Source organism: Phaethon aethereus (assembly GCF_964289735.1).
Source record: "Phaethon aethereus genome assembly, chromosome: 5".
NCBI classification, from domain to species: domain Eukaryota; kingdom Metazoa; phylum Chordata; class Aves; order Phaethontiformes; family Phaethontidae; genus Phaethon; species Phaethon aethereus.
In genome coordinates, this window is record NC_138579.1 from 18,957,879 (window position 1) to 18,973,976 (window position 16,098).

A 16,098-nucleotide genomic window follows, 5' to 3' on the forward strand; every position below is an offset into this window, starting at 1 on the left:
TGTCAGGTGAATTCTTCACTCCTGCAGTTTTGCAGCGTCTGCTTGTCACCAGACCAGAACTGAGAAGATGCATCAGATGTTATTAAACCTGAATCTTAAATTGGGATACCAAATGCTCTGTAGTGGACTGATAATTAAAGACTGAGGGCCTTAGCGTTGTTTAAATAGACCATGTGTAAGAATTAGGAGCTAGTTTTTTATTATTCTGTTTTATTCTTTTTATTTCTTCCCCTGAATATTAGAAGACATCAAGAGAGAGCAAGAGCAAGGGGTTTGCTGTGCTGTTCTCAAGGAAAGAGATACTCTGATACATATATCTTTATAGCAGAACATGCACCACAGGTCTTAAAATGTGTGCCAGCTGGCTTGCTACTGAGGGAGAAAGACAGACAAGTGGCCATAAACTCCATGTGCCAGGTGAAGAGCAACTTTTTGCACCAATGACACCTGAAGGGATACCATTCAGGACAAGCCAGCTTGTGTCTGAAGATCCTATGTGGAAACCCTTCAAGCACAGCAACACAGTTTACAAGGAAGGAGCACATGAAGCAGGAGGAAAAGATAGAAGCTCCTGAAGCTGACACACAAGTCCTGGTGGAAGTAGACGGACAATGCTGGTAATTTCTGTGGTTAAAAGAGAGAGTTGGGAGCACAGGGCTTTGTGGAGATGGGTCAGATGACGGGGCTGAAAAGACTGACAGAAAACTCACAGCCCTGTTTTACATCCCGTGTCACAATCAGCCTGGTTGGACTTGGTTGCAGGGCTCTGTGCCACTGGTGATAGAGACAGATCTCTGTATCTCTTTTTTCATAGCCACCTTCATGGTGAAAAAGCATGAAGTTCTGAACCCAGCACACTGGAGAAGGAATCATCAGAGTTGCATGAGTAGCAGAAGCTACATATGCTTTCGTTGGCTTGATATCACTTCTGATTAGATAAACTCATTAAAAATCTTTGCTCAGACACATGTGAATTCGTGTGCTGTTACTTCCAGTGCGCTGGGAGGGAAGTTATGCGGTGACCCAGCTAGAGGACATCAAACTTCATTTTGCTTCCATCTTAGATGTGGTCATTTCTCAATGCCTTATTATTATTCTTAAAAGCCAGCCCATCTTTGCTCACTTCATTAGTTCAGATTAAACTAATCCAAGATGGACGAGAAGGATTCATTTACTTTCTGGACCTGCCTCGGGTCACCTTGCTGGATTCTTTCTTCCAACAGGTGGAGGAACTGAGGCACTACACCCAACCTAGCTATAGAGAGAGATCTGTCATCTGTAAACTTCTTGAATCATTTAATCATAAAACAGAGTATTAGGAAGATGGGAAGGCAGCAAAGTGACACAAACACTACCTCACAGAAAATTCAGTCTTTAATAAATACTTTTTCATAATAGTATAGCTTGACACAATGAAAAACCCAAAAGGCAGAAAGAGAAGAAAGTTCTTGAGGTCTTCAGAGATCACACCCAGCTGACTGCCACTCTTTAGTCAGAAACAAAAAACAAGTTTCTTGCTGTCTGATAGGTGAAAAGGAAAAGATGTAGGTAGTTAAGCAAGCCATGGGAGCTTCCTGCACTGTAAAGTTCTCAGACGTATGGAAAAATTGGATAATGGAAGTGACATGACAGGCTCAGTGTGTTCCATGAGGCCGTCTTGCCTGTTCAGTAATCCTTCCTACCTTGCAGAACGCTTGTGTTACTGGTCCACCTTGGTGACAAATGCATAGCTCAGGAAGTTGTGCTTCTCAAACTGTGGTCTGTGGACAACCTGTGGTTGGCAGAGCACTTCCTCTTGCTCACCACTCTCCTTGTTTCCACTCTAGCTCTTATGTCCACCCTTTGTCGTTTGGTCTTTGGTCTACAGTTGATGTTCTGCATGTCCAGGCCTTTCTGCTCAGCCTCGAAAGCACCATACTTAACAGCCAAGGCAGCAGCTGTTTCAGCTGCCAAAAGGTAAGGCAAACCAAGGGTCTCCTAAATACCCTGACATCTCAGAGCTCAGCAAACCTCTCTGTTCCCCACCTACTCCACTTTCAGTTACAGGTACCCCCAATTTCAGCAGTGAACTTCTGCACCCTGCAATTGAAGGCTCCCTTCCATGAGCTTCTCTGTACATGCCAGGGATTTCCAAACTGCCCGTCTCTGTGAAGGCTAGCGGGGGTTTGCACACACAGACTGCAGGCACCCAATCCTCCCCAGCTGGACCCTGCCTGCATGTGTTCACATATGTTTGCCAAAGTGGAGCAAGTCATCACCCTGCCTGGGAGCTCCACTAATGGGCATGAAGGGATCAGGCACAGGACAGCTCACCTGCCCTTAAGTCACTCACCAGCTCACTGAGCACTTGCCTCCCCAGTCACAGAAACCAACAGAGGAAATCACAAAAATGAGCAAGTGCTGTTATACTCCTGGGGGAAGGGTGTAATGGCCACTCGTGCAGGTGGAAGAACGCTAATTCATGTGTATTCATCTATTCATCAAGTAATAAGTGGCTGCAGTTTTCGGCTCACGTATGACACCAGATTGCTGTCTTACACAGTACAGGGCTCAGTTTGAAGGTCTGATAGACCAGCATCACACCAAAGTAACTGTGTGGACTTGTACTGCTGCCTGCAGAGCACAGCAAGGATAGCTGAGCTGGCCTTAAGCTGTGCCACAGGAATAGGCTCTACTCAAAAACACGGAGCCCGCTGGCAGAATAACTTAGCTTGTGCGAAGCTCTGGTGCCCTGGCTGCTGCCTTTAGCAGGTTTAAAGCTAGCAACTGTATTTTTCCTCATTACTGTCATCATGCAAAGGACATGACCTCAGCTTATCTGGATTTTGAACTGAGCAGAATCTTGCCCCTGTTCAAATGTCAGGTCAGCTCTGGAGAAGACTTGCTGGATGGGGGCTACTGATGTTGGAAGGGACACGTAACCACTGTCACTCATCAGAGCGCAAACTGGGTGATTAAGACATGAACTTTCACTAAGGGTATGAGCAGCAGGGACAAGTCGCTCAGGAGTGGAGAGGGAGGGGTGCTTGGAGTGCTTCCCATAACCCCCCAACCACAGCAGCCGCATTACCTGCTTGGGTTTCTGCTCCAGTCACTCAGAGAGCGCTCCCATTGCAGGAGCACCCACCTCAGGTGTTAGGGGCCAGCTCGCAGCTCCTCTAGAAGCAGTGAAGCAGTGGCAATACCTCTGTCAAAGACTTTTGTTTAATCCTTTCAACGATCTTTCAATGCAGGAGTGCTTTCAAGGAGCAGGGAGGTACCGCTAAGTGTTTATTAAGTTGCTAACTTCAACATGTTTCCTAGGTTCATTTGGTCTGTCCATTTTCATACACAAAGGTATGTGTATCATAAAGAATTGCATATGCATAAAAACCCCAAACAAAATACAAGCTAATTCACATCACTGCTAGTACCCAGGTCAGCTCTACTAACCAACAAGCCTTCTACACTCACAGTGATGACATGGGCAGAAACAAGATAAAAAACAAACATCAAAACCAAAGAAAGATCAGAAGGCCTGAAGGAAGAGGCCTTCTTTCAAAGCCCTTTTTTTTTTCCCAGTCTAGCTGTTGCCTGGATTCATTCATGCAGCAGTTAATGCAGATGGTATATGCTGCCTGTGGCCCCACAGCAGACTTCAGCTACTATATCCTATCGGTGTAACACGGCTTGGCTGGTATTCACCCCACAAATTACACTACTATCTTTATGTAACCTTGCACATACATATTTTGCATTCAACAATTTGTCTCAAAATATCTTATCAACCGTCCTTCTCTTTTTACTCAGGCAAAACATTCTTTTGCAAGTCAAAACCACTTTGCAAGTTTTATTAGCCTACTCCCTTACTGACAACAGACAGTTGCTGTATTAAAGATAAGCCCTTCTCCCTCGCATTCATAATCAGAGCTTTTGAGGTCATCTGTCCTTTGCCTATTTCAAACCCAAGTTATTCTCTTAGGAATTTCACCAAATCAGCAAAACTAAAGATTTTTCTTTGTGTGCAAGAAACGGAGGAGAATTTATACTTGTGTAAGGCCCTTCCACTGCAAAGAGAGCTCCTGAAACACAGGCCTAGCCAGGAGTCATTCCTGGCAAGGTCAGAGGAGCCAAAGAAAGCCCATTTTCCTTAACAAAAAGCTGCAAAAGTGTTTGCTGGATAATTCTACTTTAACTTCTCTGGAAAGGCTTGTGAGGCGCAGGAACCAGAAACAAACATTTGGAAGAAGAGAAACAATTTCCTAAGCTGCAAGAACACGAGGAAGTCACAGACCTTCCTCACCCTCTGGTGTCAGTGCACTAGAAGGGCCCAGCAGAGCCACCAACTGAACAGAAGATGGGTTTGTTCTGTGACTTTGGAAAATCCCTGAGGTTTTGGAAGCACAGAGCCCCCCGCTTTTGACTGCAGGGCCAAGGCTATTGGCAGAGGTTTTGCCCTTTCCCAGCTCATTTGGCCAGGAAGGAAGACAGGAATGGAAACCCGGGGAATGCTTTTCTATGTTGTAGTCGGCTTAACAAAGAGGGGAAGCGGCAATGGAAAATAAAGGGGAGGGAGAAATTCACAAATTCAAACTTCATTACTATAGTTTTGCTTAAATAAAGACATTCGGTTTCAAACCCTATATATTAAAAATTATTTGAAGCTGCATGACACGTCAGAGCCAAAACCCTGGACAAAATACTAAGAGAAACATCAGACTAGTTATAAAAAGCAATGGCTTTCCTCACCCTGTGAGTGAATTTAGTGTAGGCATGAGACATGCAACATACAAGGCGCTAACCATACAGACTTGCATAAAGCTGAGCAGTCTCCCCCTCTTCTAAGAAATACCTCCAAACACTTATCCCAGTCATAATTTGCGACTAGAAATGGCCATTTTGCCAAGGGAAATAAATCCATTGAACTTTCATCCTGCAGAATCTCAAGGAGTAGAGCACAGGCCTTCAGACATCACAGAATCATTAAGGTTGGAAAAGACCTTTAAGATCATCAAGTCCAACCATCAACCCAACACCACCATGCCCATTAAACCATGTTCTGAAGTGCCACCTCTACATGTTTTTTGAAAACCTCCAGGGATGGTGACTTCACCTGCTTCCTGGGCAGCCGCTTACGATGTTTGACCACTCTCTCAGTAAAGAAATCTTTCCCAATATCCAGTCTAAACCTCCCCTGGAGCAACTTGAGGCCATTTCCTCTCATTCTACCACGAGTTACCCCCCTCTCATTAAGGGACCATGCAAAGGCTCTTCAAACCAGTCATTCACTCACTGATCTGCAGATTTACTTACACACGAATATTCATATTTTGGGCAAGACTTCCCTCCAATATCAGTGTGAATGCACTGCAACACATGGTGCTGTTAGTAAAAAAATAAAATAAAATCTAAATCTGTGAACCTACTTTTTGTCTGTCATCCTTAATCCTTACTCCAGAATTTTCATACTTCTCATATTTAGTTTTGATTAGGCATTGGACAAATGTGTTTATTTCTTGCTTTATGATCTGACAGGATCCCTGCCTGCATTCACACTGAGGGATGGTTAGAGAGAGGAAGAAGCAAAAGGCTTACTGGGGTACTTCAGGGATCTGGAAAGGTGGTGAAAGGGCATGGACCCCTGCCACAAGGATGAGAGAGGTGGTCCAGTTTGCTGGGTTGAGCTGAGTGACCTGCCCTGTGGGCAGGCATGGCCCCATCACCCTGTGCCAGTGGGACAGCCTGGGGCCAAAGAACTGGTTAGTGGAGCAGCACCAGAAACTGCTGAAACGTTCCTGCGGTGGCTGGGAGCTCAGCACGTGACTACAAAGCCTGCCAAGCAGCATGGCAAGTCTGTCAGCTCCCGCAGGCCCAGCTAAACCACTGCTGGCACCTCAAGCTTGTTCATTCAAGTGTTTATGGTCACTTGGTCACCATGGCTATGATGTAAATAAATCAAGCCAAAGGCTGTGGGTTTGCAGTCATTTCAGACAATCCATAACACGGTTGCCTTGGTCATGTTCTCCCCAAAACATCAGCGTTGCACCCACCCCCACCTCCAGACTGCCATTGCTTGTCTGACCCTCGGGCAACCTGACTGAGGGGGCGGGAGGGTGGAAGAAGGTTTGGGCTGGACATAGCTCTCTGGCCTGGCTCCCTACTCAGCTTGGTGAGGCATGCACAAATATTTGACTTGGGTTCAGCCCACTGGCACCAGTCACCCCGAATTACTCCTTGGAGCTACTTCTTCTCCAGTAAGACCAGAGATCCTCATAGGTGCACAGGTTCCTCAATGGGACACAACAATTAAACACCTAAAGTTAGGCAGGGTCAATCCAGGCTAGACCTAGAGAGCTAGGTCTAATAGCAAAGGGAGATACCAGAATGCCAGGCCAAGGGACTAACCACTACCACCCACCCCTGTCACAAGCTGCTCTTCACAAGTGTCCCTCAGGCAACCTCTGTCATGGGTTCCCAGCCCAGAGGATCCATCCATGGGAGGGTACCACAGTCACTTCCCCTTTTGGCTGGAAAGTTTACCAATGAGATCCAGTCTAAAACTAACTTCTAATTCTCAGAAAGGATTAGAATGGGAGTTCAGTACAGGATTACACCAAAACATCCTGTGTTACGTATTTGTCCTCTGGACAGAAAGGAAAGTTGTCCAAAACCAAGCTCTTTCATGTCTGCTGATTCAGCAGCAGAAACTCTGAGCTTTGCCTGGTTTCTGTTTTGGTGTGGGGTATCAGGAGTGACAAAGTCCTTGGACAGAATCAAGGGGAAAAAAAAGGGGGAGAGAAGAGAGAGAAAAATCCTTGGCAGAAAAGATGAAAGGTTGGACCAGGTCCCAGGCTGTCGTTTAGCCAAATATGTGGGACAACGTTCTTTTGCCTAGAAGTCTGCTAGCGATTTGCAGAATGGTGATGCAGGTAGCCAGCAGAGCTGTCAGTCTCCAGACTCTGCTATTTTTTCATCGCTCTTCGTTTCCTTGGTGAATTTTCCCAAGCAGCACAAAATTGAATCTGGTTCACAAGGGGCTGCAGCTGCTTCCATTTCTGCCCAACAGCTGCTTTTACAAGACAGAGGCTTCAAAGGACTGGCTTTCTTCAGAGGGTCACAGGAGGGGTGTACCTGAGCTGCGTGGATTCCCTATATTTGGCAAGGTTTTCCCAGCATCCAAAGGGTTGTATGTATTCAGCTGGTTTCAACAAAGCACTTGAAATTCCCCAACAATTCCTTAGCCTCGCAAAAAGCAAATAGAAAGTACTAATTAACATGGTCAAGAGCTAATTTCAAGCAGTAAGACAGGTCTTTCAACCCTACCAAGAACAGTACTGACCCACAGATGCCAACAATTCACCTAAAGCAAATACCAGCAGCCCCAGCCCTTGCAGGACCACATCTGAGCCAGAACTGCAGCTCTGCCTCACAGAGCAACTGTCAGGGTGTGGTTTCGTGCTCCTCCTGATCCAGTGGAATGGCAGGATATTGCAGAAAGGGCAGTTCCCTGACCCTGCTTGCACACACTCCCAACACTTGACTTTTGCTGCTTCTCTTGCTTCAGCTGTAGAGGCTTGTGTAAACCAGCTGAGGAGGCTGGTTCAGTTCCATAATCCAGCAGGGAACTCATCCACCAGAAAGAAAAGGCTTTCTGAGAACTGGATTCTGTTCCTGGCATCACCCCAAACCTAAAGGATGGTCTGGGGCCAGGCCAGGGTTTAACTGCCTAACAAGGATCCAGGGCATTGGGCTACAAAGCAAGTGACTAAGCCGAATCAGCACCAGGAGCTCGCGCCTCGGTTTCCCTTTCTACAGTGGCAGCAGTAGATACGTGCCTTCAACTGGTCATTGGGAGGCTTAATACTCACGAAACACCCAGAGATCCTCTCCATACAAGGGCTTTATATTAATTATACAATGTCATTATGATTAATGAAAACACCTTACACCTTGTTCCTTTTAAATGTACCAGTAATGCAGAAAGCAGAAATCCTCTACTCAGGCATGAATGTATTCCCTGTTTAGCAGCAAGGTGATGGAAAGTCTGGGAAGGGCACACAGATATGCGTGTATATATTCAACTGTTTGAAAAGAGCTGCATTCCATAGCACTCCCTGGCTCGCGTGCATCTAATAGAGTATTTATTTAGGAAAATGTGACTAGCACAACCAGCTATGCAGTGCTCACATCTGCAAATCCTTTGCTGCTCAAGTAATCATCTTCACTTGCAAAAAGATTTATACTATTTTGGGTGCAGGCAAAGAGGAGTTAGGAGCTCCAAACCTCTCGCAGCTGATCTCGAGGGAAGCATTGCCGTAACAATCCCACTCCAACAGTGGATATTGACGCAGGGATCTCATTCCTGGACATGGGTAGAATTACTTTAGATAGCTCAGAGAGGTACAAAACGGACAGAGGAAAGGCTTGTGGCTACAATATTTACCATATTGGGTGATGCTTGTAGCTTTATTACATTTGCACAGCTTAAATAGCACTGCTTGCTTGACCACAGCTGCTTTGCCGTGCAGTTTTATCATGTACTTTCGCACACGTACCCCCCACTCCCCACCTTCACAGTTAAAAACCGCCATCTAAAAGCTTCCTTGCCTCTCCAAGAAGCAAGCACCTGACAACCTGGGATGGATTCTGAACTCAGCCCCTCTCCCACTCCAGAGTTACTCCAGACTGACACGTGGAGTGTGTGGGGTGCCATGTGAATATTTGTGTTTCAGGGATCCCCTCTGTCAGGGTGGACAACGGGGTGCCCCTCCACAGCAGACGGAGTGCAACCATCGCACAAGGACAACACTTCTCTACCCTGCGTAACACAGGCAGCCCTTTCTGTCAGGGAAGCAGAGAAAAGGTTTGACAGCCACGCTTTAACCCCTGCAGATGCTGTGCACCCTTTTTGGTGGATAGTTCCTATGGGTGCCTGCCTGCCTGTTCAGCTGCCGTTTCTCTTTGGGCACCTAGATCAATGCCAGAGCCTGCGTGTCCCCAGCACCCTTACATCTCCCACTTTGCGGTATAGAGGTGTCCTGCCCCTGTAACCATGAATTTCAGAGTACTCCACTGCTGGCTGGCTCTCCTAGAATTGCTGCGCACCCTCATTCAAGCAGCCTGCATGCAGGACAGGACTCAGTCATATAGATCTCCTCAAGTACTTTGCTCTTCAAACTCGTGGGCAGCCCCTATTGATTTCATGCCATAAGTGCTATACTGTGTCCACTGCGGCCCATGGCTACCGATTCTAGTAAACTGGCTATCTTTGAACAAGTCCTACAGCTCTGGCAACACAGTCAGCAACCCAGGCCATGCTGTAAGGGAATTGCCTCCTCTCATTCCACAAATTCTGCAGAAGAAAGAACCTTCAGTATATCTCTTCGGTATCACCTGTGCCCAAATTTTAAGAAAGACATTTTCTCATACAGGCAGACAGGCTGAAATAGAATATTAATGTTTGAAGGTTTTCAGCATTATAAAATACGTAACAAGCACTCCAGACCCCTCCAGCTCAGACATAATAATCAACAAATATTCACAGTGGCAAAAAAATCACCTGTCCACATACAACCCCCCTAAAAGTTTGCAGAAAGGTAACTGCGGAAAGAAAAGATTGGCAGAATTTTGATCTCTTCATCCTCCAATTAAATACCCAATAGGAGCAAATTATTTCTCCTAAAACAGACATAATTAACTGACCAGCAGAATTTCTGCTGTAGATCTTGCAACCTTGAGAAACTGATGTACGTACCTCCTCTGAACAGAACAGTGGTTTTCAAGCCCTTCTCCTCTAAGCATCAGTATCATCTTGCCTTTGCCACCCTAAAAACTCTTAACACACTTCAGTTACTCAATTCTTATGTTGCTCCGGTGATTGTAATGCTGCTACTCGGTTATTCAGATCTGTGACAACTGCGGTACAGGCAGGGTAAGAACAGCAAGCACGAGGTCTTGCCTTTTCGGATGATTTTTTAAAATAAACACCATTTACTTAGGGGTCTACTTATGTACTTATCTGTTGCAATAGCATCCCCAATCCTCCCTAAGGATATGGGCATGTTCATTGCGGGAGGAAGACCCTTACCTCAAACTGGTTCAGTAATCCAACGTGCAGCTGTGGCAAATGGATGTGGCTGCAGTCTTCTTGAGGAGAAATTCATCCACACTCCCACTGCCTTGGGGGCCAGTTCTGGTGTGAACTGCCAGACAGTCAGAACCCCATGGATGAAGATGTTGGGGGAGAAGACAGGTGGATTTTGTACTTGGTTACCAGAAAAGTGACTCTGTAGGGACCAGAGCCAGCTGTGAGGTGTCACAGGAGCTCCTTGGAGGGTGCATGTGTTGTGGTGGGTGGACAGAAGTTGAATTAAAGACAACTACCTGATTTAGTCTAGCTCCTACATGGCTCTAGATGAGGATTTACTCTGGAGATTTCACTCTAGTTACTCATGGTGAAATACCTGCTCAACATCACAGAAAAAAATTAATCTCAAAACTAGGATTAGGAAGTAATCTAGGACACAGGCTGAACTGCAGACCACTGCTTAGACCAGTGTCTACTCTGAGATCCAAAATTTGCTACATAACTGCCTTTTTAGCATGACTTCACATTAACTGTTTCCACTGGTTCTTGAAGGCCTTCTTAAAGCTACTCTTCTGCACTGAACATAGTCTTCTTTCATTCTTGTTTTCTCAGTTTTGATCTGTAACTATTCAGAAAGATAAATTTGAAGTCTTCTTTGGTAGTATGAATACTTCAAACTTACAGAATATTATGCCTTTTTTTTTTAATGACCAAACATCTCAGGTTTGTAAAGATTCCTGCTTGAATTCCACAGAAGTCCCTTCCATGTAAGGCCCCAGATCAGCACAGTGACCTGTGATCTAGTTGCTACTCCGAACAGGGCTGCCAAGACCAGGTCCATCCCAGCACATTCCACCCCCTTTGACTGTGGGATCACTCTATACTGATGATAATATGGCAAGAGGGATTATAACCTCTTCTTGGTCTTCCAGAGAACATGTGCTAACCGTGCTTCCCCCTGGTTCTTTCTAATTCTAAATCTCATAATGACTTCTTAAACATCTACATTCATTGTCATTCATTTATAATTCCTCACAAAGGGCAACCTAAACAATCGCAAACATACATACACCCTTCCCTACATAGGGAGAACGCCTTTGTGATACAGTTGGGAAAGTGCGATAGTCTTCTGAGACATCACAGGGCTTTTGATGACCACACCTACCCTCTACTCACAGATCCATCTGCATTAGAGTTTGATCAGTCATTCCCAACAGCTGCCTTTTCTTTCTAGTTACCCTTCCAAAAAACTATTTCTTGCTATTCCCAAATACAAACCCCCTCCTCCCTTCCAGAATTAGAATGGCTAGAGATCTGTGATGGGCAATATTTTGCCCTAGTTTCACTCAGACACTTTGGTTTCTGTGCTCTTTAGCAATAAAAGCAGGCAAGTATTTAAAACTCTGGGAAGGAATCTTGCTGCAGCTTCTTTTTCTAATGGATTTGCTTTAGGTAGTGGCTTTTATGTCTATTTTTCAGGTCGTTTTAGAGACCCTTCTGAGTCTCACAAGCCTATATTGTCAATCTCAGAAAAGCCACCTATATTTACTGATAGATGAGCTAAAATAGTCCTACTATCATTTGGAAAAATGCTATAAAATAGAAAATCTCTGAGATATCTGGATTATGTACACGTGGTTTGATAAAGGACAGAGCCAGCCAAAGTTGTGCCAAGCAACCCTCATAGCTACTCTCCAGGGCACACTGTTCTACATGTATACCTGTACACACAGAACAAGAGAGATGCATGCACACAAATGCGTACATTTTTCAGCCTATGCTGCCTCTAGGTTGGAAAGCCAACAATACAAACCAGCACGCAGCCATTTAGGACAGGAAGTGAGGAACTATATTTAGCTGAAACTGTAGTAGGAAATAGATGAGTAGAATATTAGTGGCGTTCGTGCCCCTATTCCTGTGAAGACTGGTATGATACTGTCTGCAATGATGAGTCCCAACTCGGGCAATATTCATAGTGTGGTCTACCCTCCAGCAAACAGAAGGACAGCTGCCTTCTGCGCTACCACCAGTACTGCTACACAACGTGCTCAAAGCATCCGCTAAGCGGATGCTCACTTAGAAGCGCTGGAAAGATCACATGACAAGTCAGTGTGGCTGTAAACATACCTGTCATGTTAAATGAATTTCAGAAGACTTTATGTCTCCTCTCTGGATGCACCAAATTCAGATATCTTTGGAGAGCACCTCTTTCTTTGTATCTTTACAGAAATGTCCCAATCTCGGTGCAATGCATCTTGAGCACAGACATTTCCTTCCTAAGGAGCACCATCCCCCAGGACTGGAGCGTGTGCCCCTTATCAGAGTTTGACAGACAGCAGAGAGATTTGATGTCACTGATTTGTTTCCAGTTGCCTGAGCTGTCCTTTCCCTACTTCAACACCAAATCTCACATGTTCTAGGTTGAGGTTTTCTTTGACTACTACTTTGCACTGGGTCCAAGACCTCCTGAGGCCAACAGAACTTGTTCCACTGATTCAAATAAGCTTAGATTAAGTCCTTTAAAAAGGATGGCTCTTGAGAAGTTTTTAAAAATTGTTCGCTTGGTTCAAACCTGTAAATGTTGGTATTAGATGTATTTACCCCACTGCAGAGACAGATATGTAGCCTGGGTGGAAGAGTCACTTGATAAGAAAGATATTGTGGCCAACAAGTATCTAAAAGCTCCCATTGCAGCAGAAGTCATGGGTTTGATAGGGTGCTTACCAGAGTGGTTCTCTGGTCTGCTCTAGAAAGGAGATCAGACTACAGAATCAACAGTCCCTTTTGAAGCTAAATGCACCAAAAAGGTGCACAATTGTTACTTCATAAGGCAGCCTGGTGCTGCAGAAATGAGAACCACTGTAACCCACCAGCTACCTGAACCAGCCATTATCCCAAAGGACCACTTAATATTGGATATTATGTCTCTGTCTCAGCTCCTGTCTGCTTTCCTCATCATCTCCTCCATACATTTGCCAGATGTTGGAATGAAGGCATATACCTTTTCGTGGAACCATGGTCACCAGGCTCAATCAGCTCACATTTCTCCAGATGTTTTGTGATCTCACCACTTATTAACGTTCCTAGGAGTTAGCTTGACTCGAGGTCAGAATTACTGGTTAAATTTCCCTGTTTCTCTCCCAACCCATTTTGGAATAATTTGATTAGATTGATTTCTCTTCAGGCCCTAGCTACACTTCTCCCCACATTCCTCTCTGAGGAGCTACTAACTCTGGAGGCAGATTTCTCCCCAGTGCCTTTCTGCCATTTCAGAGGTGTAAGTCAGCAAAACCTCCTTATTGACTTGGCACATGCAGGATAGACCCTTCAGTCATTAGAAGGAATGGATACAGGGATACTTTTCAAGTTGCTAGGGCAGTTTTATGGTAATTTGCATTGCCATAGTTTTGGTGCATGTGAGTAATCTGTCCCATTTAATGAATAACCTGAAGACTATGGTGAATGAAGGGGCAATCTCAGCAATTGCTCATGCAATTTCTGCGCACAGAATTTTAAAATCAGGTCTAAATTCTCCACTGACAGCTTGTCTTATGTTACCATCTCTTTTGAAAGCTACTGATTTTATCTACACATATTTCCTGAAATTGGTGCCTAATTCAATGTGACCATAACATGACATTAGCCAAACATCATCTAGACACGTTTCTAATTCTGTAATGTGTTGGAGGCCACAAGGTATGCATGCTGAATTATAATTTTGAGCATCTTCAGCAATATTGTGGCACGTAAACAGGGAGAGTTAAAACAGATTTTTTAAATACCTAAGTTCCTTTTTAGGAGCGGGAGGTAGATTGAAAACAGAGACAATCAATTAATGAAATAAAAGGCCGTTCTGTTGAATTGTTCAGATGCTCATCAATGTATGAAGAATGCATGCATCGTGCCCATTCATGCTTCAATATTCCTGCAACCACTTGATTTACAGTCCAAATCTAGGGTCTATGGCTTGTTTACTTTCTCCTGCAACTCTAAAACTGAAAGGCTCCTTTCAGGCAAGCTGAGAAGAGATAAACAGTATAAATCTTTCAGTTTCTCAGTACTTGGCATCTTAACTATCACAAATGCAGGGAATATCTGCAAAGTGCAAAGTCTTTGGATTAGCATCTACTAAATTCCTCTTGCCGGTCTAAAGGGATGGGATTCTTTCATTTTTTCCTTCTGGCCGTGTGATCTGCAGGAGTGTCCTTGTTCCACTTAATGTAAACAACTGAACATGGCAAAGGCAGCGACAGCTGTAGTGCAGGGTTCTCCCTCCACCCGCCACGCTCCGCGTGCGCGTTTGGGAACAGTGCTATGGCCAAGCGGCAGCACGCCTGCCTGGCAGCAGCGGCTGTACCCCCTTTTTGGCTGAGTGTGCTCCCAGTCAAAGGGGACTGACTTGCAGCACACTCAGTGACTGAAAATGCAAGGATCCCGCATCTATCCACCTATACAGCGTCTACTCCTGCACCCGTCACAGACACATCTGGGAGCTTTTATTCATGGGAAACAGGCTGTCTATAAGTGTGTCAGACAGATAAAAAACACTCTTAATACCTGGTATTTTATGTTTTTCCAAGGCGGGTGACCGAAGGTTTCGGCAGCTATGTAATTTTCCCCTGATTGTTTTCAGCAGGAAACAGAAACGCTCGCTTCAGCATGGGCTTTATGACACAGCCGAGCCTTGGGCGGATTCCAGCCTGATCCTGGAATCCCAGCAGCTGATTGTCCTCCCAGTCAAACCCCATTTTCTCTCCCACTGTTTTCTTGGGGCTCGATCCTGCAAGGTGCAGTGTCTGTTGGCCAGGAACAAGGAAAGCCTGGAGTCTTTTCCTAACAAAAAGCGCATCTGAAGTCTCCTGGGAGTCTGTGGACAGGGTTTCTGCATACCTTAGCGTGCTGGAGCTGGAGTGACCATCAGCTCGTAGGGACGAGCCCTTATTCACTTCTCAGCATTTCGGTAGAAACAAAGCAAGCCTCCCAGAAAAGATCTGTCATGTTTCCAAGAGCACAGAACTCCCTCATTCTGTCCTTTGCCCTAAATTGCAGCTTGGAATTCTTCTTCCCTAAATAGTGAAGATTCAAGCTAAATAAAGGTATCGCAGTTTGTTTTCAGCTGGAACATGTTAGCTAAAGGAAATACTATAAATTACAGTACAATCATGCCACACCATTGCGATTGTGTAGCTGATAACTCGGCAGCCAGCTCACAAATGCAGCCGAGAGCTCTTTGTTAAGTAGGAAAGGAAAGAGACAGTTATTAAAAATGAGCAGTCACTAAAGATTCAGGACTTACCCTGAGTCATCCCTGGCTCCCTTGTCTCCTGCTGATGTTTTCATCATTACAGAAAACTTTAAGACACTTTCTGTTTCACAGTGGCTTTAGAGTTCCTTGGTAAAGAAAGAAGTTCCTTTCCATCGCTGAGCAGAACCTCCACATCCTTAGGTTTTGTACGGAAGATGATATTTCAAGGGGCGGCAGGGGGAGGATGTTTAAAACCAGCTTCAGGCTCAGTAGTATCGGAGGGCAGAGGACTAAACAAGCAAGGAAGGCAAACTACCAAGAAGGTCTGATTTTAGCCTCTCTTACTGCTACACTTCCTGTATTTATATGAACGGGGGATTTCAGGAAGAGGCAGTCTTTGGTGGTCAAGGGTGTGTGTGCGCGCGTGTGTGTGTTATAAAGCCATATTTAGTAGTGAAGGCAGGTTAGCCTTATTGGAAAGAAGGGCCTGAGTCTGTCAGCTTATTTGTTTCTCTAACTTAAGTTTCAGGGGAAATTGTTTTACAGACTACAGGTATATCAGGAGGCAACAGAGCATGGTGAACTTTGTAAAGGATTTTATAAGGCAGCAAGGCAGCAAGTCTCCGTCTGCAAATTCCTGAAGCATGTGTATTTCTATTGCTTGAGTAACTGGAACCAGATGGAGCTTGGAAACCTTTATATTTACGCAGGACCTGAGAAAATGAAATGTCTAACACTGGCAGAGGACAAATTTGCAAAAAACCTCCCAGTTAAAGCAAAAACTAAT

General features: G+C 45.0%; 1 protein-coding gene across 1 annotated transcript in view; it reads right to left on the reverse strand.

Moving 5' to 3' along the window:
• The window catches only part of RIN3 (Ras and Rab interactor 3), a gene marked incomplete at its 5' end in the record, with an annotated part of 67,534 nt that extends 52,125 nt beyond the window's left edge, over positions 1 to 15,409 (reverse strand). The window contains one exon of the mRNA XM_082001059.1: positions 15,363 to 15,409. Within this exon, the coding sequence (XP_081857185.1) occupies positions 15,363 to 15,409 (47 nt within the window). The remainder of the gene's footprint in view (positions 1 to 15,362) is intronic.
• Positions 15,410 to 16,098: the final 689 nt, after the last annotated feature.